At 29.5% G+C, this 22,145-nt stretch overlaps 1 protein-coding gene across 2 annotated transcripts in view; it reads left to right on the plus strand.

The window, feature by feature from the left end:
- Positions 1-2,697: 2,697 nt before the first annotated feature.
- The window catches only part of Shal (potassium voltage-gated channel protein Shal), a 97,785-nt gene continuing 78,337 nt past the window's right edge, over positions 2,698-22,145 (plus strand). For both annotated transcript variants that reach the window (XM_074239031.1, XM_074239030.1), the window contains exon 1: positions 2,698-5,381. In XM_074239031.1, coding sequence (XP_074095132.1) covers positions 4,267-5,381 — 1,115 coding nt within the window. In that variant the 5' untranslated portion in view covers positions 2,698-4,266. The remainder of the gene's footprint in view (positions 5,382-22,145) is intronic.

Consider the following 22,145-nt stretch of genomic DNA (forward strand, 5'->3'; position numbering starts at 1 on the left):
GTTAAAAAACATTGCTACTTGAAAATCTCCAAAAAATGTTGATCTGAAATAACCCTCAGATTTTTTAACTCAAAGAGCCTAAAAATAAACTGATTGAAAGATTTTCAAGCGGTTCAAGTTCGAAAAAAGCGGCAAGTTCCCGGGATGGCCTCCAGGTCAATCTTTTTGTTCCAATTTTTTATTGTTAGTGTTCTTTTTCCTTTTGTAAGTGTCAGTTTTCCTATAATTAGTGTTCCTTTTATTATTTTTACTTTTGCTTTTCCTTTTATTCTTCTATTGCTATTCAATTTTCTTTTTCCTGTTCCTTTTTCTGTTGTCAGTGTTTATTTTCCTGGTGTTCTTTTCCTATTATTAGTGTTCCATTTCTCATCTGCTTAGATACAATTATGTCGACAAACTTTTTTACTAAGAATCGTTGAAAAGTAATTATATCTCGACATCGGGGCATGCAGATTTAAGTAGACATGAGCATATCTATTAATCTTTCACTTAAGTTCCTCAGATCTCTTCGTATCTGTTGAGTTTTGCTTAACTCTGCAAAATTCTTAGACCCGTTTTTTTTCTAATATTGTTACTAGTATAATTTTTTTTTATTTCAAGTAAATAATCTGATGTTTTTTCTTTTTTAAATATTTTCGTAGTATAGGTATCTCTAATTTAAATTATTCATCAATTTAAAATGTAAATATTTTTGTTATAAGTCAAATTTGAAAAAATCTTAGATATATTTCAGTTACTTTGTTATTAAATAGAGCAGCCAAGTATGCTGGAACAAAAAAAAAGTATATAAAATTTATATTATAAATATAATACTACAAAGATCAATGTTTGCATTACATTTATGTTAAACCAGTCAAATATGTTATCCACTTTGTAATACCATCGTTAATTATAACAGCGTAGAGGAATTCAAAGGAGACCGAGATCACAAAAGTTAAGCATTGAAGATGAACAGAGCTTCAATGGGGTCTTATGCAATAATTATGAGACCAAACTAACTGTAATCATGCTCGGAGAAAATTAAATTATTGTAATTATCGTACTTTTGTGAGTTACTAGCTTTAGAATAATATTGGCTGATATGTTATTATAGTAAAAGTTACAATTATCAAACACAGTAAAAAAAATTTTGTTTCGACTTTTTTTACTTTAACTTAGTTAATAATTCAACACAATTCGTGTGTAAATGTAAAATAATACTGATCTGTGTTAGAAGTAATAAAATCTCATTATATCTCATAAAATTGCGCGAATGTATTAAAATTACAAAAATTTTATCAAAGAAAAAATTTTTTTTTGTGCTGAGCAAAATAATACATTTAAATATTGAAAATATTTATTGATGTACGCCGGGCTCGAACGTGGTCCAAGGCTTTGATGGATCCAATAGGCTACTGCGCACCGATCTTAATATTATCATGCATAAATGATTAATTTTTTTTTCATAGACTTGATATTTATTTTAAAAATATTTTTATGTACTAAAAAATTATAAAATCTACGAAAATTTTTAACAATGTTCTTAAAAATCGAATAAAATTTTTGTGTGTTAAAAAACGAATCGATCAAACAATACAAATGAATTTTTAATTCTAAAATTCTAAGGATGATGGCCAGGACTATTATCGAGATAGTAGCTATTACTATTGTAATAGTAACTATTACTATCGTGATAGCAACAATTACCATAGTAAAATTTTTTTAAATAAAATTCCAAGCAATAACAGAAATCATTTAATTTTTTCCGTGTGCTAATGAATTACCATATTGGCTCGGTAAAGATTTTCGATGGAACATAAAGATCAGAGTAGATCAGGCTGATCTTTAGTCCTGGAATATAATGCAATGGGATGTAATAAAGCTCATATCAGAATCAGGCAAAAGCTTTCATCTTAAACGGATCCGAATATGTGTACCATACCATCGAGTAGGAGGATAAAGCAGAAGCAAAAGGAGAGAGACAAAGCACAGAGGATAGGATGAGTAGAGTACCGGATGATGTGTAAAACCGGGTGGCGGCGCATGACGTCACTCAGTGCCTCGTGTTGCCCAGGTAACGGAATCGTTGCGGCGTCGAGACGCGGTGCGTCGCCACTGCGCCCCCGGCTCGTAAAAATCAATTTGGAGTTTGGCTAGGTACAGCTGAAAGTTGTGTTCAGCGGCGCTTTGGTTCGCCACGGGAACGTGTTCTATGAGGTTGCCAGCGTACTTTTTCACTCCGTACTGCCACTGCTTTATTACCGATACAATAAGCCTGGGCTTCTATTTATAATCATCAGCTTTTAATTATTAAAAAAAAAAATTTTAATAAATTTCTATTTTAAGAATAATATAATTAGAAAAAAACTTTTTAAAAAAAAGACAATAAATTTTAAAAATTTAATCACGTGATTTAAATTATTCATATGCAAATAATTTATTTACGAGTCCATGAACCGAAGTAGAATTTGGTTGTGAAAAAGCTGGAGGAGCGACCAGGATGAAGTCAGATAAGAGCCGGAGCTAGAGCTTGCAGTAGAGGTGGCAGCGGTACCAGCACCAGCGCAAGCAGCGTAGACCGTAGTGGAAGTAGTGTAGCTCGGTGGTGGTGGTGAAGAAGACCCGCGGAGGAGGAGGCGCAGAAAAGTGAGAAGCTCGGGTCTTTTACGCGCGCGCTCGTCTTTCCTACCCGGCTCTGCGTCAGTAAGATCTCCCACGGGCTGGCGAAAGCACCGTGAGTCGAAAGCTCTGTCTCGAGAGTACGAAGCCGCTTTATTTATACTCTTAATTTTTTTTTATTTTATCAAATCATAGACAATTTATTGTCCTGGTTTACGAGACACGGGAGTTGATTGTTGATTCGAGAGGCTGATTTGCCAGGACGAAGGTGGACTCCAGGTTAATCATGCCTCGGTCAAGGCTAGATCCGGGCGACAGCTTCGTCATTTGTGATTTGTAAAACTTCAGTCCTTTTATTTTAATTAGTTTAAATAATTAATTTAAATTAAATTGATATAAATTTAGTGAATTTTAAGTAAAGTCTTCTTATGACTGGTCGTATATCGTATATATAGATATAAATAAATATATATCAGGTGGGTTTGTGTACCAGCTAATTTTGGCAGGCCTAGAGAAAAACAAGTGGCAAGTGGCAAATGGGCAGACATGCTGACCGAGAATGAAACCGTGTGCCAAGCTCATGTGTCCAGATAAAAATTTTTTTTATATAATAAGTAAAAATGTACAGCAAAGAATCTAAAGCCAGATATTTATAATTAATAAGCAAAGAAGGAACTGATAAGCGATAGGTTTTACTGTCAAATATTTGTGAACTTTGTTGGTGTACTGAATCAGATCTGAATTCGACTGGATTTTTTGTACGATAGTGATCGGTGGTAGCGCGATGACGAGGTCACCCAAGAGGAAGAGGATGCCGATGATGACGATGGAGGGCACGTTGCCAAGGCGTGATCGCCCGGCGGTGAAAATGCCGCGTGTGCGGCTGTTCCTGTCACGTTTCTACTCGAGGTTGTCGACAGCCTCGTGAGTGCAGTCGGGTTTTCACTGAAGAAGAAAAGGGAAGAATCATTTCTTCGGAGGATGCCGGGCCGCGGCTCAAGGATTTCTGCCCGCCCTCGTCGGCGTCGGCATCATACTATCACTCGACTAAAATTAATTATTACAATAATATCCATCCGATGTTTTACAATTAATTGAACAAGTAGTTGAAGATATTTTGCCAAAAGTTATTGTTAAGATCAGTGCTCGGTGTGTTAAAATAAAGTGATCAAGAGTGACTGTGACGTGGTGTTAGTGACTCCATTTTAATGATGATAATAATAATGAGATCGTCTTCAGATATAATACAATATAATTCAGATCACGGGTACTTTGAAATATTGTAGTCAAGACAATTAAACTCTTGTTGAATTCGCGAGGTTTTGTCTATATTTATTTAGATTTTATCAAGCGCGGAAGAATATAACAATGGAAATATAACATTTCATTATTTATAAAAAGTTATAAAAAAATTTTTTTTTAATTAAATTATTTTACAAATAAAATTTAAGTAATTCATTAATAATTATTTTTAAAAAATTAAAAACCATGACTAACCTCAACTTGCTTAACTGTTAGTCACAAATAATAATAATAATAATAATTGTTAATATTAAAAAAAAAAAAAAAAAAAAAGAAAGAGAGAAAGAAACAAATTAACCACTCAAACAAAGAGTGGACGAAAAAATTAAAAACAAAAACGTAGAATAAATAATTCCACCGTCAAACATGGCCTCGGTGGCAGCCTGGCTGCCGTTTGCTCGCGCGGCGGCGATAGGATGGGTGCCGATAGCCACCCACCCACTACCACCACCGCCGATCCCCAAAGACAGACGAAAAGCTGATGACGAGAAGCTCCTTATAAATGTCAGTGGTCGTCGTTTCGAGACGTGGCGCAACACCCTCGAGAAGTATCCCGACACTCTCCTCGGTTCGAATGAACGAGAGTTCTTCTATGACGAGGACAGCAAAGAGTACTTCTTCGACAGGGACCCGGATATATTTCGACATATATTAAATTATTACAGAACGGGAAAGCTCCACTACCCGAAGCACGAGTGTCTGACTAGCTATGACGAGGAGCTCGCGTTTTTCGGCATCCTCCCTGACGTTATTGGGGACTGTTGTTACGAGGACTACCGCGACCGCAAGCGCGAAAATGCCGAGAGACTGATGGACGACAAACTCAGCGAAAACGGGGAGCAGAACCTCCAGCAGCTGACGGACATCAGACAGAAAATGTGGCGGGCGTTCGAGAACCCCCACATCTCCACCGCAGCTCTGGTATTTTACTACGTCACTGGATTCTTTATCGCGGTGAGTGTCCTCGCGAACGTCGTGGAAACGGTCCCCTGCGGGTCGAGGCCTGGAAGAGCCGGGACTCTTTCTTGTGGAGAGAGGTACAAGATTGTATTCTTCTGCCTGGACACGGCCTGTGTCATGATCTTCACCGCGGAGTACCTTCTGAGGTTGTTCGCGGCACCCAGCAGGTGCAAGTTTGCGAGGTCAGTGATGTCGATTATCGACGTGGTGGCCATTCTGCCGTACTACATTGGCCTTGGTATCACCGACAACGATGACGTATCCGGTGCATTTGTTACTTTGCGAGTCTTCCGAGTTTTTCGGATCTTCAAGTTCTCTCGGCACTCCCAAGGGCTGAGGATTCTTGGATACACGCTTAAGTCGTGCGCCTCCGAACTTGGGTTCCTCGTATTCTCTCTTGCCATGGCCATCATTATTTTTGCCACCGTTATGTTTTATGCCGAGAAGAATGTCGAGGGCACTAATTTCACCTCAATACCTGCTGCTTTCTGGTACACTATTGTCACTATGACCACGCTTGGGTAAGTTACAGTTGTTTTTTACAACTCTACATTTTTTATCGGTTAAAAGTTTTAATTCGAGAAAATTAAAGAAAAATATTAAATTGGAGAAAAAATTCATAGCTACCTCATTTCAAATAAATTTTATTTCATCTTAAAATTGTCCCTTAAAGTCATTTTGATAATGTCTTAAAATTTCGTAATATAATATTATTATTATAAAATATTATTAAATATTGATAATGTTTCTAAATGGGATTTTACAGATTATAAAATTTATTTTAAAAAAGTTACTCAACGATTTAATCTGAAAAATTTTAACTTGAGTTGAATGACAAAAAAAATTGTCAAGTTTTGTAGATTACGACATCTAAGAACGGGGGTCTCGATATTTCGAAACAAATGTGACTTTGAAATGAGTTCATCACAAAAATCTTTTAATTCTTTCAGAAATGTATAGAAAAAAAACAGTTAACTGAATTCAGTAAACAGACATTAATGCAACAAGAAAAGTAATTCATAATAACTTTGATAGAAATTTTTACCAAAATAATGCCAAATTTGTATTGAAATTTTTCTATATATAATAAAAACATTCCAGCCTGAATACTCAATTGATTCATTTTTCTATTTGATTGATGCAAATAAAATAAAATTGTAATCGAAAACTCACATTATAAAAAGTTTTTTTTTTTTTTTGGCTTCAAACTTATAATGATTGCCAAATTTTTTTTTCTCATTAAAATGAACATGAATACTTTATTTTATACATTTCAGTTGAAATAAAAAATAATTAGGTCAATTTTAATAAAAAATAAAAAATTCATCATTTTCATAAAAAATTTTTTCAGATTATCGTTATACATTCTCTTCATTAGTTATATAAAATAAAAAAAAATCTGATATCTCTATCGAAACATTTTTATAAACGAAAATAGAAGAAAGCTCATAAAAAAAATTGAATGGTCGTTAAAAACGCGTTAATATTAATAGAATTTTTTTTCTGGACTCGGAATCGATCCAGAAGCCAGGAACAAATTAAGAAAGACCCTAGATAGGGACCACCATCCTAGTAAACATAAAACAAGAAATTACTATTCAAGATGGGAATTTTTTTCACGTATTAAATTTTACTTTTACATTAAGGGAAAATAAAAATTTTAATTAGTAAATATTTGTAAAAAAAACAATCAAGCTTAGCTTTTTATGATTTGAATTATACGCATTTATAAAAGTAAACTGATGAATAATTTTAATTTTAATTTACAAAATATTATTTGAAGAAAAAATGAAATTTAAAATCTTTTATTATTGTTTTTGTTAAAATATGAATAAAATTTTTCCATGTGCTTTTATTCTTTCATTACATTGTATATATTCGATGCATCGAGTAATTTAATGTGTCACATAAAATAAATAAGTACTTGATGTTCAGGATGACGCTCGAATCGTATAATACTAACGTTAGTTTTCTTTAGAGTACGACTGGAGCACTTTACCGTTTTGAAATGCTTTCTAAAAGCTCGTTTTACAGCAATTTTATGTCGTCCTTCGAGGTTTATGTAAAAAAAATTCAACAATCATTACATGGATCGCCAAGTCAGTGTAAAAAAAATATTCATTTAATTTTGTTGTAAGGGTCAAAATCTCTGGACCTGATTTCAGGTCAATCGGATTTTATAACAGGTATAAATTAATGAAAAATGTTTCAATATGTCGGATATTTATAAATTTGCGGGCTATTTTTAAAGCTTTTGACTGTCATCGGTATTTGAAACTATTTTTGCATCAGCCGCTGACAGATTGCTCTTCAATCTCTCTACAATGTGAAACAGTTTTTAATTACTTTTCAAATTTTATTTATCATCGATTTTATCTTACTCGGAATTTTAATTAATTCAACTTTCAAATGGCTACATTTATTACAAACAGTTGTGATATAAAAATGTTTTCTTGTCAATATATTTTTGTTTTGGGCTTGTAGCAAAAGACCAGGAGTAACTCAGTAGACATGTCTGTTAATTTCTCACCTTAATAACGGACTTAGAATTTATAATTATGAATATTCAAATATAATTCTCCTCAGTGGCCATCACTGGCAAAGCAAAGATTAAAATAATATAAATCTTAATGATAGTCGGAAGCAGTCACGTGCTTTTCTCTATTTTCTGTGAGCTTGTAACATATTTTGCACAACAAAAACATTATTTTGAGCTTTACTGCACTGACAAATGATCAAAAAACAAATAAAATCTTATATTAATGCCTTTTTGAGCTTGATATTTTGTAAAGTTGGATCATAACTGCAAGTAAAAGGTTCTAATTAGATGATTATTATTTTCAAAGATATTTCGCAAAAATCTGTGGACTTACCATCAATTAAAATAAATTATAATTTATAAAATAAAATTTTTTAAAATAATTATTTTGGTTGAATAATTTTTCACTTTAATCAAGCTAATTTTTTTTTAGTATGTCACATCCAAATTAATAAAAATAACAATAGCAAATAATTAATACAGGAAATAATCACTCCTCGACTGTTAAAATTAGCGAGGGACGGTCACTCTTCCTTCAAACTTTAATCGCAGGATCAACAGGTGCTAGGGTGTGTTCCCTCTAGTGGTTGTCTAGTCGTGTCTTTTCAATCTCTTCACCCCCTTTCCCTTTTCTCTCTCGACGCCAAAATCCACTAAAATATTTTAAAAATCCCCGTGTATAAAATTTACCCGGCAAATCGTAAAAATAAACCTAAAATAAAGTTTTGCAAAACATTCACGTAATTCCTATTATTCACACAACAACAGAGACATAAATTTAAGCATCGATTTGCCAGACCCAACTCCGACCGAAGCTCCAACAACCATCCCCGCTTTACATCAACATTCTGCTTACTAGATCTTCTTACACAAAGTAGAAAGCACTCTACTAAATTCCGGTGAACATCCACTTTGGGAAATTTATAAATCTGCGTGTTCGACCTCTAATCTCCTTTTATTTCAACATTTATTTATATTTATTTCCAGTATTATCGCAATACAATTATCAATTTTTATTCATGTTTATGCTAATCATATTTTTATAATAATAATAATATAAACATAAACAATAATAATGATAATATAATACCTCCCGACTGGAATATAAATATTATAAGCCCAACAGGCATTTCCGGTGTCTACTGGCGCATAATACATACTTTATAACCAGCTCTTGTATTATTATGTTTTACCTAAGCAGCACAACCCTTTTTGCATACATTATGTTATGCATTTATTAAAATGTATGGATATATAAACATTAGACTGTCATTTTCCGGGATTTTTTTTCCATACTTACGATTTTGCTATTCAAAGTAACTCAGTAAAGAGAAACACTATTTTTGCGTCCCAGCCTCTGATAAGAATTTTAAAATGCGTCTAAGTCTCAGAGCTCCAAGTTTTTTGACATTAAAGGTTTATATTCTCGCTGAATAGAAAAAACTTACTTTATACTTTTACATAGTTTCAGAAAAAATTACCGAGACAGAAAATTCCTGTAAGATAGCCAAATAGAAAAAAAATTAGTACAATCTGTAATTAATTATGATTGAATATTTTCGTAACTAAAATTTGTATCCAAATTTTAAATAATTACTAAATTGCAATTAATTCCGTTATGACTAGCCTTTATTTACGAATAATATCCTGATAATATCTTTGAAATAATTTTATTTAATGAATATAATTTAAGATAAAGATCCGATAAAAATTGTAGACATTATGTTGAAAATATATTCTTTTAAAATTATTCCATGATAACAAATGTGTAGATTTCCATAGAAGCTTCCAAAAAAAAAATTATTTATTCATCGCTTAACATTATGCCTTCCAGAGTGTTTTCATTTGCACGTCTGCAGTAGTATACGCTCGATATCGACTTTTTCAGTGTGTCGGTGCGCATAAGGCTCACTATTTATTCACAGTGTATCAACAACCATTAATAATTCTTGTCCTTATATATCCTTACTTTCATTCAATAAATGAAGAGTGTCTGCATCGATTTTAACAACTTCTATCGGCTCAAATGTATAAAAATTGGCTGTATCAAAAAATTTTTTCCGGGGATTTTTCATTGATTTCATAGAAAAAAAAAATTGTGACAAAAAAAACATCAATGACGGCACATAGTAGATAGTAATTGACTATTAAGTATCGAGTAAATTACATAAACCTATACAATATGATGTTAGTGGTCGATGTGTGTATTGGTTGTTTGGTTCATCACACCTTACGTGTTAATTCAATGTCTGTCCAACTGTCTATATATATGTTTATGTTGTATACACTTGTGTCATGTCGAAATGAGAGGTATAAACTTATCTGCCGGGGTGTGCTGACGTGCTTACTCGACAGGTGTACACGCTGGTAATGCTTATACTGGTGACCTATAAGGAAGGCTACGGCATTGCGGTCACTGGGTTAGTCACATACCCCAGCTCGTAATAACTAAACCTTCTACTCTTCTCTCTTCTCTTTTATATCTTCTCTCTTTAAACGTAGTATAAGTAAGTCTTTACTCGGTTTACTCGCAGCTTTACTCATCCACTCTGCCCATTTGGCTCGCCATCCTCTTAGCTAAGAAACGCCTTTTTTTTTTAAACTAAACTTTTATTTTTTATTTTTTATTTTATTTTTTATTTTATTTTATTTTTTAAAACTATGTATATGCAGATTACACATTTTATATTACCACGACTATTATATTATACTTTTATACCCGTGTCATTTAAAATGTCTATTTTTTATTTTTATATCGTCACATTCATATCATTGAGATATTTTTTGTCTAGTTATTTTCGTAAAAGTATTTTTGTTAATTACTCACTTCTATTTACTATTATTTAAAAAATACTTTGACTGTTTTTTAAAGCAGCTCAAGGTAATAATTTATGTTTTATCAAAATATATATATTTTTTTTTATTCTATTTTGTTTAATATTTATTAAATTAATTAACAGTTTATTTTTAAAACAAACGTAATGGAGTATAAAAATTTATCGGTATTTTTTATTCGTATTTTTAAATATCGCAATAACATAAAATTACTGTAGTTGTAATAAAAAAAAAAATAAATTAACTACGAAATATAATATAAGTAAATATTTGAACGGCAATATTTATATCACATCTTTGATATAACTATATTTACACACTTACACGTATAAATTCAATTAAAAATTACGCTTTTATTTTTCCGCAGAGTTAAGAATTAAAAATTCAATAGAAAGGTTATTTAAATATTTATTTTAACGTCGTTAAAAAACTCTAATAAAAATTTTTTTTTTATCTAAGAGCTTTTGAATAATAATAAAAAAAAAAAATAATTTTTTTTGCTTTCTAAGTTATTTATTTATTTTCACTGGTTAAATTTATCGGTTTAAATATTTATAAATATATATATAACGCAGTTAGTGTTTACTTTCTGCAGTGTTATGAAATTGCGATAGAAAAAAATATAAATAGTATAAGTGCGGCTTTTAAATTAAAACAAACTGCGGGATAGAAAATTTTTTGATACTACCGCTAGGAATGTTCTAATCTGAAATTTTTTTTGATACATTGGTCGTAAATTTTGTACTTTTAAGGAAGCTATGAATGCAAATAATATAAATTTGAAAAAATTGCATTTTTCCGATGATTTAACGAAAATCCATGCAAGTAAGCTCTTTCATATTTCTTTATAATGATAGAATATGCATTGCCACCTGAATTCAGCGACATGTAAATTTGTAACTGCCTTAATCCGACAGTGCCGATTCCAGAAATTTATCATTGTGACCTTTTCGATCGCGCTTTTTATGAAATACAAAAAAAAAGAAAAAAATTCTAGTCTAACCGGAAAGTCAGAGATTTAAAAAGGTTTAATGCTTGTTTATAGCGGTTTTATTTATGATATTCATGGTTGCAATTGCATTGGTTATTACAGCGACTGAGAAATGAATAAGACGGATATTTAAGACGTGAAATATAAGGTTTAGTCTCTTGGTATACACAATATGTATACAGTAGACTGCTTCAAGATATAAATTATTACAACTATTTTTCATTGTCTGCTCTTGGAATTCCGAAATCTTTCTGTCTACTCTGGACGTGTTCTACTGTTTTCCCGTTTCACACTCTATTTTTCAAACTTTTTATGCTTTCATTTTTATTTGTCATCCCTCCGTTTCTTTTAAAAACAACTCTATTTTCCCCCTTTTATTTTTTTATGTATTTATACAAGATGACTCCACAAAAAACTAAAATAAATAAAAAAAAAAAAAAATAAGGTACACTCTAAAAAGATTATGGCATTTTTTACTCTCCAGCTTGCTTACTCTTTAAGTAAGATTAACGATCCATTTAAGCTTCAATTTTTCACCAACAATTTCATTTCATTTTTTTGTCACTTTTAATTTCTATGATTAAATTTTTTTTTAGTCAAATAGCAAACGAAACAGTATTCCTTTTTTTTGTTTGTTCGATTTTTTCCACTAAACCACCAGTGTGCAGTAAAATATCGAATGTCGTCATTAATTATCTCTCTGCATTAATGTGTATCACTTTGTTATTCATTATTAATAATTTGATTTTAATTTTAATGCTACAGAGAAGTTCGTGTGATATCGCGCTTTGCCAAATATTTTATCAATAAAATACGAATTCATTAAAATTTGGACAATTTTAATTATTTTAATGGAATATTTTATTTAAAATTCGGCTAAAAATTTTTGATTTTTTTTATTAATTAAATTACAACTAAAAAGATATTTTTAAAAAATTGTACTTATATTTTTTTACAAGTGAAATTTTTTTTTAAATTGTTTAATTGAAATTTTTTCAATAAAAAATTTCTAAGAATTTTGAAATGTCGGCTAACTTCATTTTCATACCTATAAAAGTATTCAAAAACACGCAGTAAGTTTAATGCTTGAATTATTTTTCTATAGAAAAATTATTTATACATTATTTTTATAGAACATTGCGTTAAAAAGCTTAATCATTTACATTAAATTTTTTTATTAATTTTTAAATGAAAAATAAAATTTTTTTTATACTTAATTTTACACACAATGTTATTGCAGCTACACTTTTACATTACGCACTTCGAAAAACTATAATCGATCAAATATAATTAAATTTACGTCAACCATTATATTCCGAACATTTTTATTTACCCTCTAAAAATAATCTATTTCTTATAACTTATCAATGATAAAATAATCTTTTACATTATTTTTCTATATAATTCAATAGTGTAAGGATAATCCTATTATTGCAACAAGTGAACAAGCTTCTGAGTTTATTGTTCCAAACGCTCGGTAAGATCTTGGGAAAATTCCAATTATCTAGGTATAGTCAGATTAATTAAAGTTTCAAAGGAAAGATAATAATATTTTTAATTAAAAAATAAATTATGCAATCTCAAGAGATTTGGATTTATAAAAATGAATCCACTAAAAAAATTTTATGAAATGGTTTTAAGTTTGATAATTATTTTCTATATATTCATAAAATAAAATTTTTACAATTTTTCCCTAAATAATTAATCAGAAGAAACTTTTGCTTATAATTATGACTACTAAGTCTTAAATATTAAAATTTCAAACTTATTCTACAAGTGTAGTCAGTGACATATGTGCGAAATAAGTAACACTTTACGAGTGTAGTTACGTATTCACTTGAACTTATACTCAAGTCACATGAGTAAATAAATAATTTTATCAATATTCCACCACACGTGTAGCAAATTTATTCTACTCATAAAACCACCATTTTTCAACTTCACCACTTGAATCATAATAATAATAATAATTCATTTTTTTATGCTTTATACTATTTATATTTTTCTTCCGTAAAGACCCAGCGGATTTATCTCCGTATTTTTTTTTTTTGTGAGCAAAATATATTCATTATAAAAATGCGCCAAGAAACTGCTCGTTGTGAACTTTCACATTTAAGACGATTTTAAATTGAGGCACTCTCATTTAAACCGATTTTATTTTTGTTTTAATTTAAGTAGCCTTGTGTGCCGTTTTTGCAATATATATTTGTTGATAAATTTCATATAAAATTTTTATAGGTCAAAAAAATCCAAATAAATAATAAATTCTAAAATAAATAATAAATAATAAAATCAAAAAAAATAAATAAATAATAAATTAACTATCGCTAAAATATTTTAAAAAGGCGCAAATTCAAGTCAAAATTTCTTCAATCATATTAAATTAAGTAAATATCTTAAAAAATGCATCAGATCATATGAACACGCTGGAGATAAAATTTTGATTATTTTTTTAATTATATATAAGCATAATTACATAAATTATCGAATATTAAAAAAAATTATATCAAAATCAAGAAGTTGAACAATGAAAATTCACATTTATATCACAGATATGCGTTGTATCTTAACACAACTGACACACAACTCCCCTTGTATTTTTGTCTCTTTCTATAGAATTATGTTCATATGCATCATGAAATATTTCGTATAATAATAAGCTACACCTACAGTTGTTATATCTAAAATATATATGCCGTATTTACTGGGGTGTATTATGTCATATATTATGCAGAGTTAGTATCATATGGTAACTTTTGAATGTTTGATCAAAGTACTTAAATAATAATTCCAGCTAGCGATTAATAGCGAATGTGTTTCTCAGTATTCACACATCATGCACACATAAAGTTAAACCATATTGCATCCAATTTTAAGTTTTATTAAAGTTTAAATTTGTGGACTATAAATGAAGTGACGTGGTCAAGGATTTTGAAAATAGCTTCAGGTAAAACAGAGTAAAAAGGAAAAAACCATTTTCTATATAGAAGACGGAAATGTTTGCGCGAAATAATTAATAACAACAGTGTTCTATTTAAAAAACGTCATTTATCCGGCTGTATGTTGATATGAATTTATATAAAGTCGAAAATACTCGTCCTTATTCAGTTGTACGTTCCCAAATTTCCTATCTACAATTTCGTTTCTCAGGTCATTATTTAATCACTCGGTATCATGTCCTTGAACGAGATATTTCAGTCATCAAAGCAGAGGGAATTTCGAGCGGTTTAATTTGGTATTTAACTGATCGGTAATGGTATATATCGTTATCGATGTATTCTCGTGTCAAGGGTTTACTAAAACGACAAAGCCATTGGAGATTAGTCAAATAAGCAAACTAATAATGACAAGCCTCGTCGATTAATCATACCTTGATAGTGAGAGTGATATTATGGAAGATCAGACTTTCGATTACATGATACAGCGATACTTACATTTTCCGATTATTTTATTCATATTTTTGCGGTGTTTTGATCACTTATTACGATAAAGTCTTAAGATAAATAACATAAATTAAGTAAAAATTTTTTATCAATAAAAATTACAACTATTTTTTTTTCTAATTTAGAAATCAAAAAAGTTCAATTTTACAAAAAAAAAATTATTTATCGATAATTCATTGAAGAAATGAATAAAAAATAAATATTCCAAGCACTAAAATGGAGTCTGCTTTATAAAATGGTGGATGCGCGTGTTCCTTATTTTTGTAGGTCAAGATTTTATAGCATCAAATTCAGTGAAAACCAAAGACATAAATAGATAACAAATTCGTTCATTTTTTTATGACTTAAATATCTTAATATTCTTCCTCATCCCCAACAAGTGTAATCCAGTTGGAAAGAGAGACGCTTAGAGGCGCAACAAATCCTTTAGGGATTGGCTGGCAGCCAGCTTTGCCTAAAAATATATCTTTTGGATGACCTCTTGCTACTCTTTAGACAATTTACGCATCCCTCAAATTATCTTGTCCCTTCAATTAGGCAACATAATCTGATGCTCTGATTTCACTTGGAAGCCCTTTAATCTGGGTTATATTTTTCCTCCTTTCTCGTTATTATCTTTATCTCCATCTTCTCCATTATCTCCATTATAAATTACCACTATTTATTATACAACAACCCACAGCTACTAGTTTGTTGTAATAGTGTATTAGTATATACCACCATTGATTTATTTTCGATGAGTGTTAGTGTGAAATTGTAAAACGTAATTTGTCACGGTATATCTGAACAACGATGACACACTATCTGGAAAGAAATTTCTAATTATTGTGTCGTTGTGATAATCTGGCAAATCGATTCTCTAGTTATCGATTAGCTCCTCGTATTGTCGATCTAACAGTTTGGATAAAACCGATAGGATCATCACAAAAGCTTCTCTGTGCACTCGCATCGAAGATAATTGATAGCTCATGAGGACAAACTGTATATGTGCGCTGCAATATCGTCTAATCGTTAGCATGTTTAATTTGTGTATTGACCTCAATTATAATTACAGCCTTTTTATTATTATTATTATTATTATTATTATTATTATTATTATTATTATTATTATTAATTAAAAAAAAATTTTTTTTTGATTTTTCTTATTGTGATATTTTAAAAAGTTTTCCATTCATTACAAGCTCCGGGTGATAGCGCGTGAATGTAGTTATTAAGTTTTTAATGATCTTTTGCATAAGAAAATTTTTTTCACATTTTGTTTAAAAAGTTTACACTTACTTTTAATGGATTTACTTTTATTTTTCTTTATTTTTTTTTTTCCTCCAAAAAAAGCAAAGTTCTCAACAAAATAGACAAAAACTTTTTTCTCCCGTTAAACAATTGTTAAATATTTATTCATCCGGCGTCAGAGTAAATAAATCGATACGAAATTTAATTATTCTATTCCTTGCGTAATTAGATTTCTATTATAATCAGTAACGAGTAACGATTAATTAACGTGGCTTAAATTAAATCTATAATTTACCGAAGCAATGAAATATTTAAATTGATTAAAAAAAAAAAAAATTAATTAATGTGTGGACGGACTGCGGTATACGTGCAATGAATCGAACGAGTAATTTAAAAGTAAATGAGTCTAATAATAGTGGTCGGAAAATATAAAAAATATCCTGTCAATTAATATTAAATGAGGTGTGTCGGGTGTTTGATAGAAAAACGAAACATTTTAGTATTTACCGTTCTCGTTAACTATCGATTTTCCGTCAACTCGACAGGGACAACCGGGTCGAGAAGAAAGAGGAGTTGGAGATTGGAGGATGAGGCGGATGAGAATGAGTGTAGAAAGAAGAGAAGTAGTATAGGGACTACTGGAAGAGAGTATAAGCTTGTCTTTTACAAAAACCGATAAAACATCCCCAAGACTCGGGACTACTCGGGCTACATTTTTTCTCAATCCGGCCTCTACTCCCTCAGCATCCTTCTTACTTCACCTAAAACTTTACTTGGTTAGCGAAGAATAAAAGACTCACTGTTGTCTCGTAATTTTTCAATCTGTCTTAATATTTTACAAAAATAATACCAAAATTAGCTCAAACTTTTATTTAACATGGAATTTTTTTTTTTTTAATTTTTTTAACAGTGATAATTAATACCCGTTCCTGATGTGAATTATTGTCTGATTTATTTTATTTATTAACTTCGTTTGTTTTATATATTTCTGGGAGTATATATTTCCGCGGTGACATTGTTTTCAATAGACTATTATTTTTACAATTAAAATGTAATCTGTTGAAGTTTGTTTTATGGTCAGGTGATTTTATATTAAATATTGTCAAGGTTTTATTTATAATTTTATTCTACAACAAATTCCGGTCATTTATTATATTGAATTAATCACCTATGGGTGCGTTCATTTCATTGATTCCCGTCGCACAAAATTTAAATTATTAAAGTGTTTAGGATAAAAAAAAATCTGGTTTTATTGCGTCCAAAAAGATGAATAAAATGTTTGCAGGATTTTTTATTTTTTTATTGTTGGATTAATTAATTAGTAAAAATTATTAAAATTCTAGAAATTTAAAGTAAAAAATAATTTTTATAAATTTTCTTATTTACAAAATTTATTTTTAGAAAAAATAAAATTATTTAAAAGTATAAAATTTTTTTATCAAAATCCAATTTCTCAGGCTGATAATACGGGCCGGCAAATCCATATCTATAAAACCCAAGCTCCTTATTCTGTAAATATCCATATATATATATATATATATATATATATATATATATATATATATATATATATATATATATAAACCAACGAAGAATAAAATTTTTTTTATGTGGATTGTGTACGAGTTATCCCCGACTTTTGACGTACAATTCTTTCACCCCTAGGATTTTCCAAGTAAAGATATATGTCTTTTGTATCTCAGTATTTTGTGGCTCGTAAAAAGAAACTTTGATTTGTGTTATTAATAGTTTATTTTCTTGAAAACTCAAAAATTTGTTTGTTTTTCTCGGTGTTTATATCTGAGTCTGGGGCTAAGCAATGTGTGACAAAGTTACTGCTCGTAGGAGGATTGAAATAAATTCACAAAAAGTATCAAACATACCACCGAAGAAAGTTATAAGTATAAAGAAACCGGTAACTGGTAAACTCTATTTAGTTCGAAGGGAAAAATAGAGAAAAGATCTGGGATAGAAGTTAAAGCTTCAGAGTCGATAGAGAAATGTTCTCGACTTACATCTATGAATATATCTTTTTGTTTACAATAAATATATTAGCATGTATAATATACATAACTTATTTTGAAAACACATATTTTACAATTTTTCTTTTTACTTTGAAAATTAATTCGTAAACAAGTTTGAAATTTTATTTTTAATAAATTATTAAAACAATTTCATTAAAAGTTCTAAATTTCAAACTTAACATACACTAATTTAAATTTCTATATTGAAAAATATTTTTTTTTTTTTTAAAAGTCAGTTAATTAATTGTAACACTTCAAAAGTTTGATGATTTAAAAATATTTATAAAACTTTGTAATCAAATTTTGAATAAAATATAAGAGTTACAAAAAAATTTCAATTTTTTGCAAAAAAAGTCTTTATCAACTTTTGATTTTTAACTTTAAAAGCTTGATAAATTAAATGAAATCATCACCTAAAATTTGTTTCAAACTAAAGTAGTTCAATGGCGCAATATTTTTCGATTTTCTGTTCTTAAAATAAATTTAAAAATTTACACATTCAATAAAGAAATAGAAAAACTTTTTTTTTGTTATTAATTATCCAATTAATCTGCAGTATTAAAAGATTTAGGAAGATATTCGATGCTGGTTTGTAATCGCGGCAATTTAAAATAACAAATGAAGTAAATTGTTATTTATACTTACAAAAATAAAACTCTGCGCAGTGTTACTTTCATCGATGATGTTAAAATTTTCACACCTTATCATTTACACCACATTGAAGACCTTGAACTTTTTCAATGCTGCTATGAATGCTTTTTTTTAACCCAAAGATCAATTAACTAAAAGTATTTTTAGTTTTCTAGCTGGGAATTACGAAATAAACAGACGGACTTGAAAGTGTCATTTTTTCGTTAAAATTTAATTAGTTACTAAAGCGTGTTTCCACACATTTTCTGTTATGTCACCAAAAGTTTCATTCAATAATAATATTTTTTATTTTGGTCTAAAGTGATGAAAAATAAATTTTTAATGAAAATATTTTTTCGATAAAAAAATGATCTCATTTTTGATAAGACTATCAGGAAAATTTTTCGAATGAAACATAAATAGCTCGAAAAATGAATCATTAAAATTCGCAGCGATAGCCACTGGAAGATAAAATCTTAAAACTTTTCCTCTCTGAAAATAAACACACAACGGAGAAACACTCGGATTACATTGAATAGGCCAATCAATAAACGAATCTGTGTGAACCAGAAAACGAATGATCTTTTGCAAACGTACGCAGATTCTACTATCGCGGCATTACCGGATGAATTGACTTTAAAATTTATTGCATCCGGCACAAATCGATTTCCGGTACAAGGTAAAAGATTTTAGATTTATATTTTTGATACGCCAACACTAATACCAAGAACAACATTTAAATACAAACAAGCCTATTGGCCAATGGAAGCCCCCTCCCTCTTCCAATGAATTTTGACAATCGGATTACTGTGTTACCTACCAAAAATACGTCAAGATTCTAATAAAAAAAATTTTTGTGAAAAAAATTTTTTACTTTTTTGAACTCTAATTTTTTTCCAATACAAACGCGACATTCGCTGTTATCCCATCGGTTTCAAAATCCAGCTCCTAATATTGACAATAATAATATAGTCAATACACAACAGTAAGCGGTTTATATCGAACCGATATTGTTCCAGCATTGGTTATAATATTATACCGGGATTAATTTATGGTCTACTAGAGAGGAGTAGTTTGGATTATCATACCAGCAATCCGTTATGTACCAGGCCGAGTACCTATGACAGATTCATGTCATCGCTAATAGAATTCAAATTCACAGTTCATTTCTAACATCATAATCATATTATTAAGTCTCAGTTTTCGCAGCATACGTGCAGGAAATTATTTAAAACTACACCGACTATAGCTTAATTACTCGATTGAATTAGCAATAATGCTCTTAATATTTGATAATGAATATATTATGTCATGCGTGATGTATGTGTGCCTATAGTTATGGAGGAGACCGTAGCAACCTGTTGAAAAAGAGCTATAAGCACGTATCGTTTTTCATCAAATAGGTCAATTGATATAATAGTAAACCTGCCGTGACATGATATCGTGCATCTTAAGAAAACTTTTATTGGATATGTTATAAAAGTATTTGTATTTAACATGTGGCTTCCACGGTTCATGCTTATTTTCTTCGTTATATATTACTATCATAATTATCATCATCATCATCATCATTGTCATTATTATTATTAAAAAGGTGATTCGGCTGCCGAAATGGAAGTTCAATTATTGTTGCACGAAAATACGGTGAAAGTGAAAATTTTTGAATTGCTGTTATTCCTAAACTATTTAATTTGGAAAAATAAATAAGTATGCAAATTAAAGCTTATTAAATAATCTTTCAGATCCAATTTACAGAAATCCGATAGGACATCGCGTTAAATTATTATTGTACGAAAATACAATAAAAGTAAAAATTTTTTGCGATTATTGAAAATTTTTAAATTGCTCTTATTTCTCAACTAATCAGCAGATTTGTCTCATCTTAGAATTTAAGCTCAGAAATTGTCTTAAAAATAAATATGTCACGTTTTATTGAGATCTATATAGAATTGAGCAAAATTTTTCAAAATTTCCGTCATAAGGACCAATACAATAGTTAAATTTCTATAAAATCTACTAATACGAATTTTTTTCAGGATTTTACGCTTCAGCTTGCGTTGTTTCAGACATTTGTTTTTTCTCCATCTTACCTTTACCCTTTTTCTGTGTTTTGGTATTTACCTTTACTCAGCCTTTGTGTTAGCCAAGTTGTATTAGCTGTCCTGAGTTATTTTAACTTACGAAGCTCATTAATTCACCCGAGCAGAAAGTTTTATTATATATAGATGTAGTATATATGTATATAATAATAGTATAGCTACTGAGGGCGATGTGTCTTGGGAAAAAACTCGCCAGCCTTGGATCGATTTTATTGGCAAGTCTTTTGCATAAATTACATAAACTTCATTTGTTATCACTAGTTGGAATAAATTAATTATTTAATAATGATTTTATAACTGTCGAGGAGACTATATAATTATTTTAAGTAGACGATAACTATTTTATTAATAACTATAACACCCGGCATTGCTTTTAATTTATTATTCTCTTTACGGTTCACTTTTATAAGATTCTGTATTTTATGATGTCGGTGGTATTATAAGCTTTGATAGTAAATATTGATACTTTAATGCGCTGAAAGAAAAATTGTTTGATTGGAGATTATACTTTTGCATCGTCACGATAATTACCGATCGTGTACTGAGATCTTAATCCAAAAATTTGGAAGATAAAAAAATCAATACTTGCATCAGCTCCACAAAAAAAAATGATTTAGTTTTATTTGTATAATTTTTTACATTTAGTATTTTACAAGGTAAAAACAAAATTATTCAAAAAAATTTATTTTATATTACTTGTAAGATAAATGTGAAAATATAGGCAACATTAAAAAATTAGCATCTCCATATATATTTATTTTATATATGAATAATTTTTTATTTGCATCATTCATGGAAATAATTTTTTTTTACATGAAAAAAACTGAAATTTTTAAAAATTGAGAAGAGGTAAATGGCTTATTCAAACTGTTAACTTGTTAGTTTCACTTGGCTTTTGACAGCAGTTTTTTATGTTTTTTGTTTGTCGTAAATGAACAAATATATCCTACGTATATATAAAAAAACAAATATGATTTCCATATGTGATGCATCAGGGTGACTCGTTTTGGCCGAATATTTTTTTTTACTTCCACAGCGAAATGGTATTCTGTATATTAAAAAAAAATTCCCTGAAAATTCGAGCTCTTAATTTTAATTCAAAGTATCTCTTATTTTTTTTTTTAAACTTGTTTCAATTTTTTCGATACAAAACAAAACATATTGATTTTAATTGACCTCAAACTTGAAACAAGTTTACCTTGTCCTATAGGGGTATAAATTATAAGTTTTATTGATTGAAAAAGAACAGAATTATTTATGTGAGAACTTTGCTAGTTTTACGACAATTTGTTACTGTAAAACCATGAACGTACGGCCAAATATAGAAACAATAGTTTTTACTATATTTGTTCATCTCAATTAATTGCATTTTTAATTTAAAATAAAATTAATGATTACAATTTATTAATTTAGCAATTGTTTAAAATTTATAATTTAATTAATTTTGATTAATTTTTTGCGTACCGATTATATCATTAATGTCAACTTAAAATT

Source organism: Cotesia typhae, unplaced genomic scaffold, assembly GCF_013202065.1.
Source record: "Cotesia typhae breed Kobodo isofemale line unplaced genomic scaffold, CoteBio_Ctyphae contig_23, whole genome shotgun sequence".
NCBI classification, from domain to species: domain Eukaryota; kingdom Metazoa; phylum Arthropoda; class Insecta; order Hymenoptera; family Braconidae; genus Cotesia; species Cotesia typhae.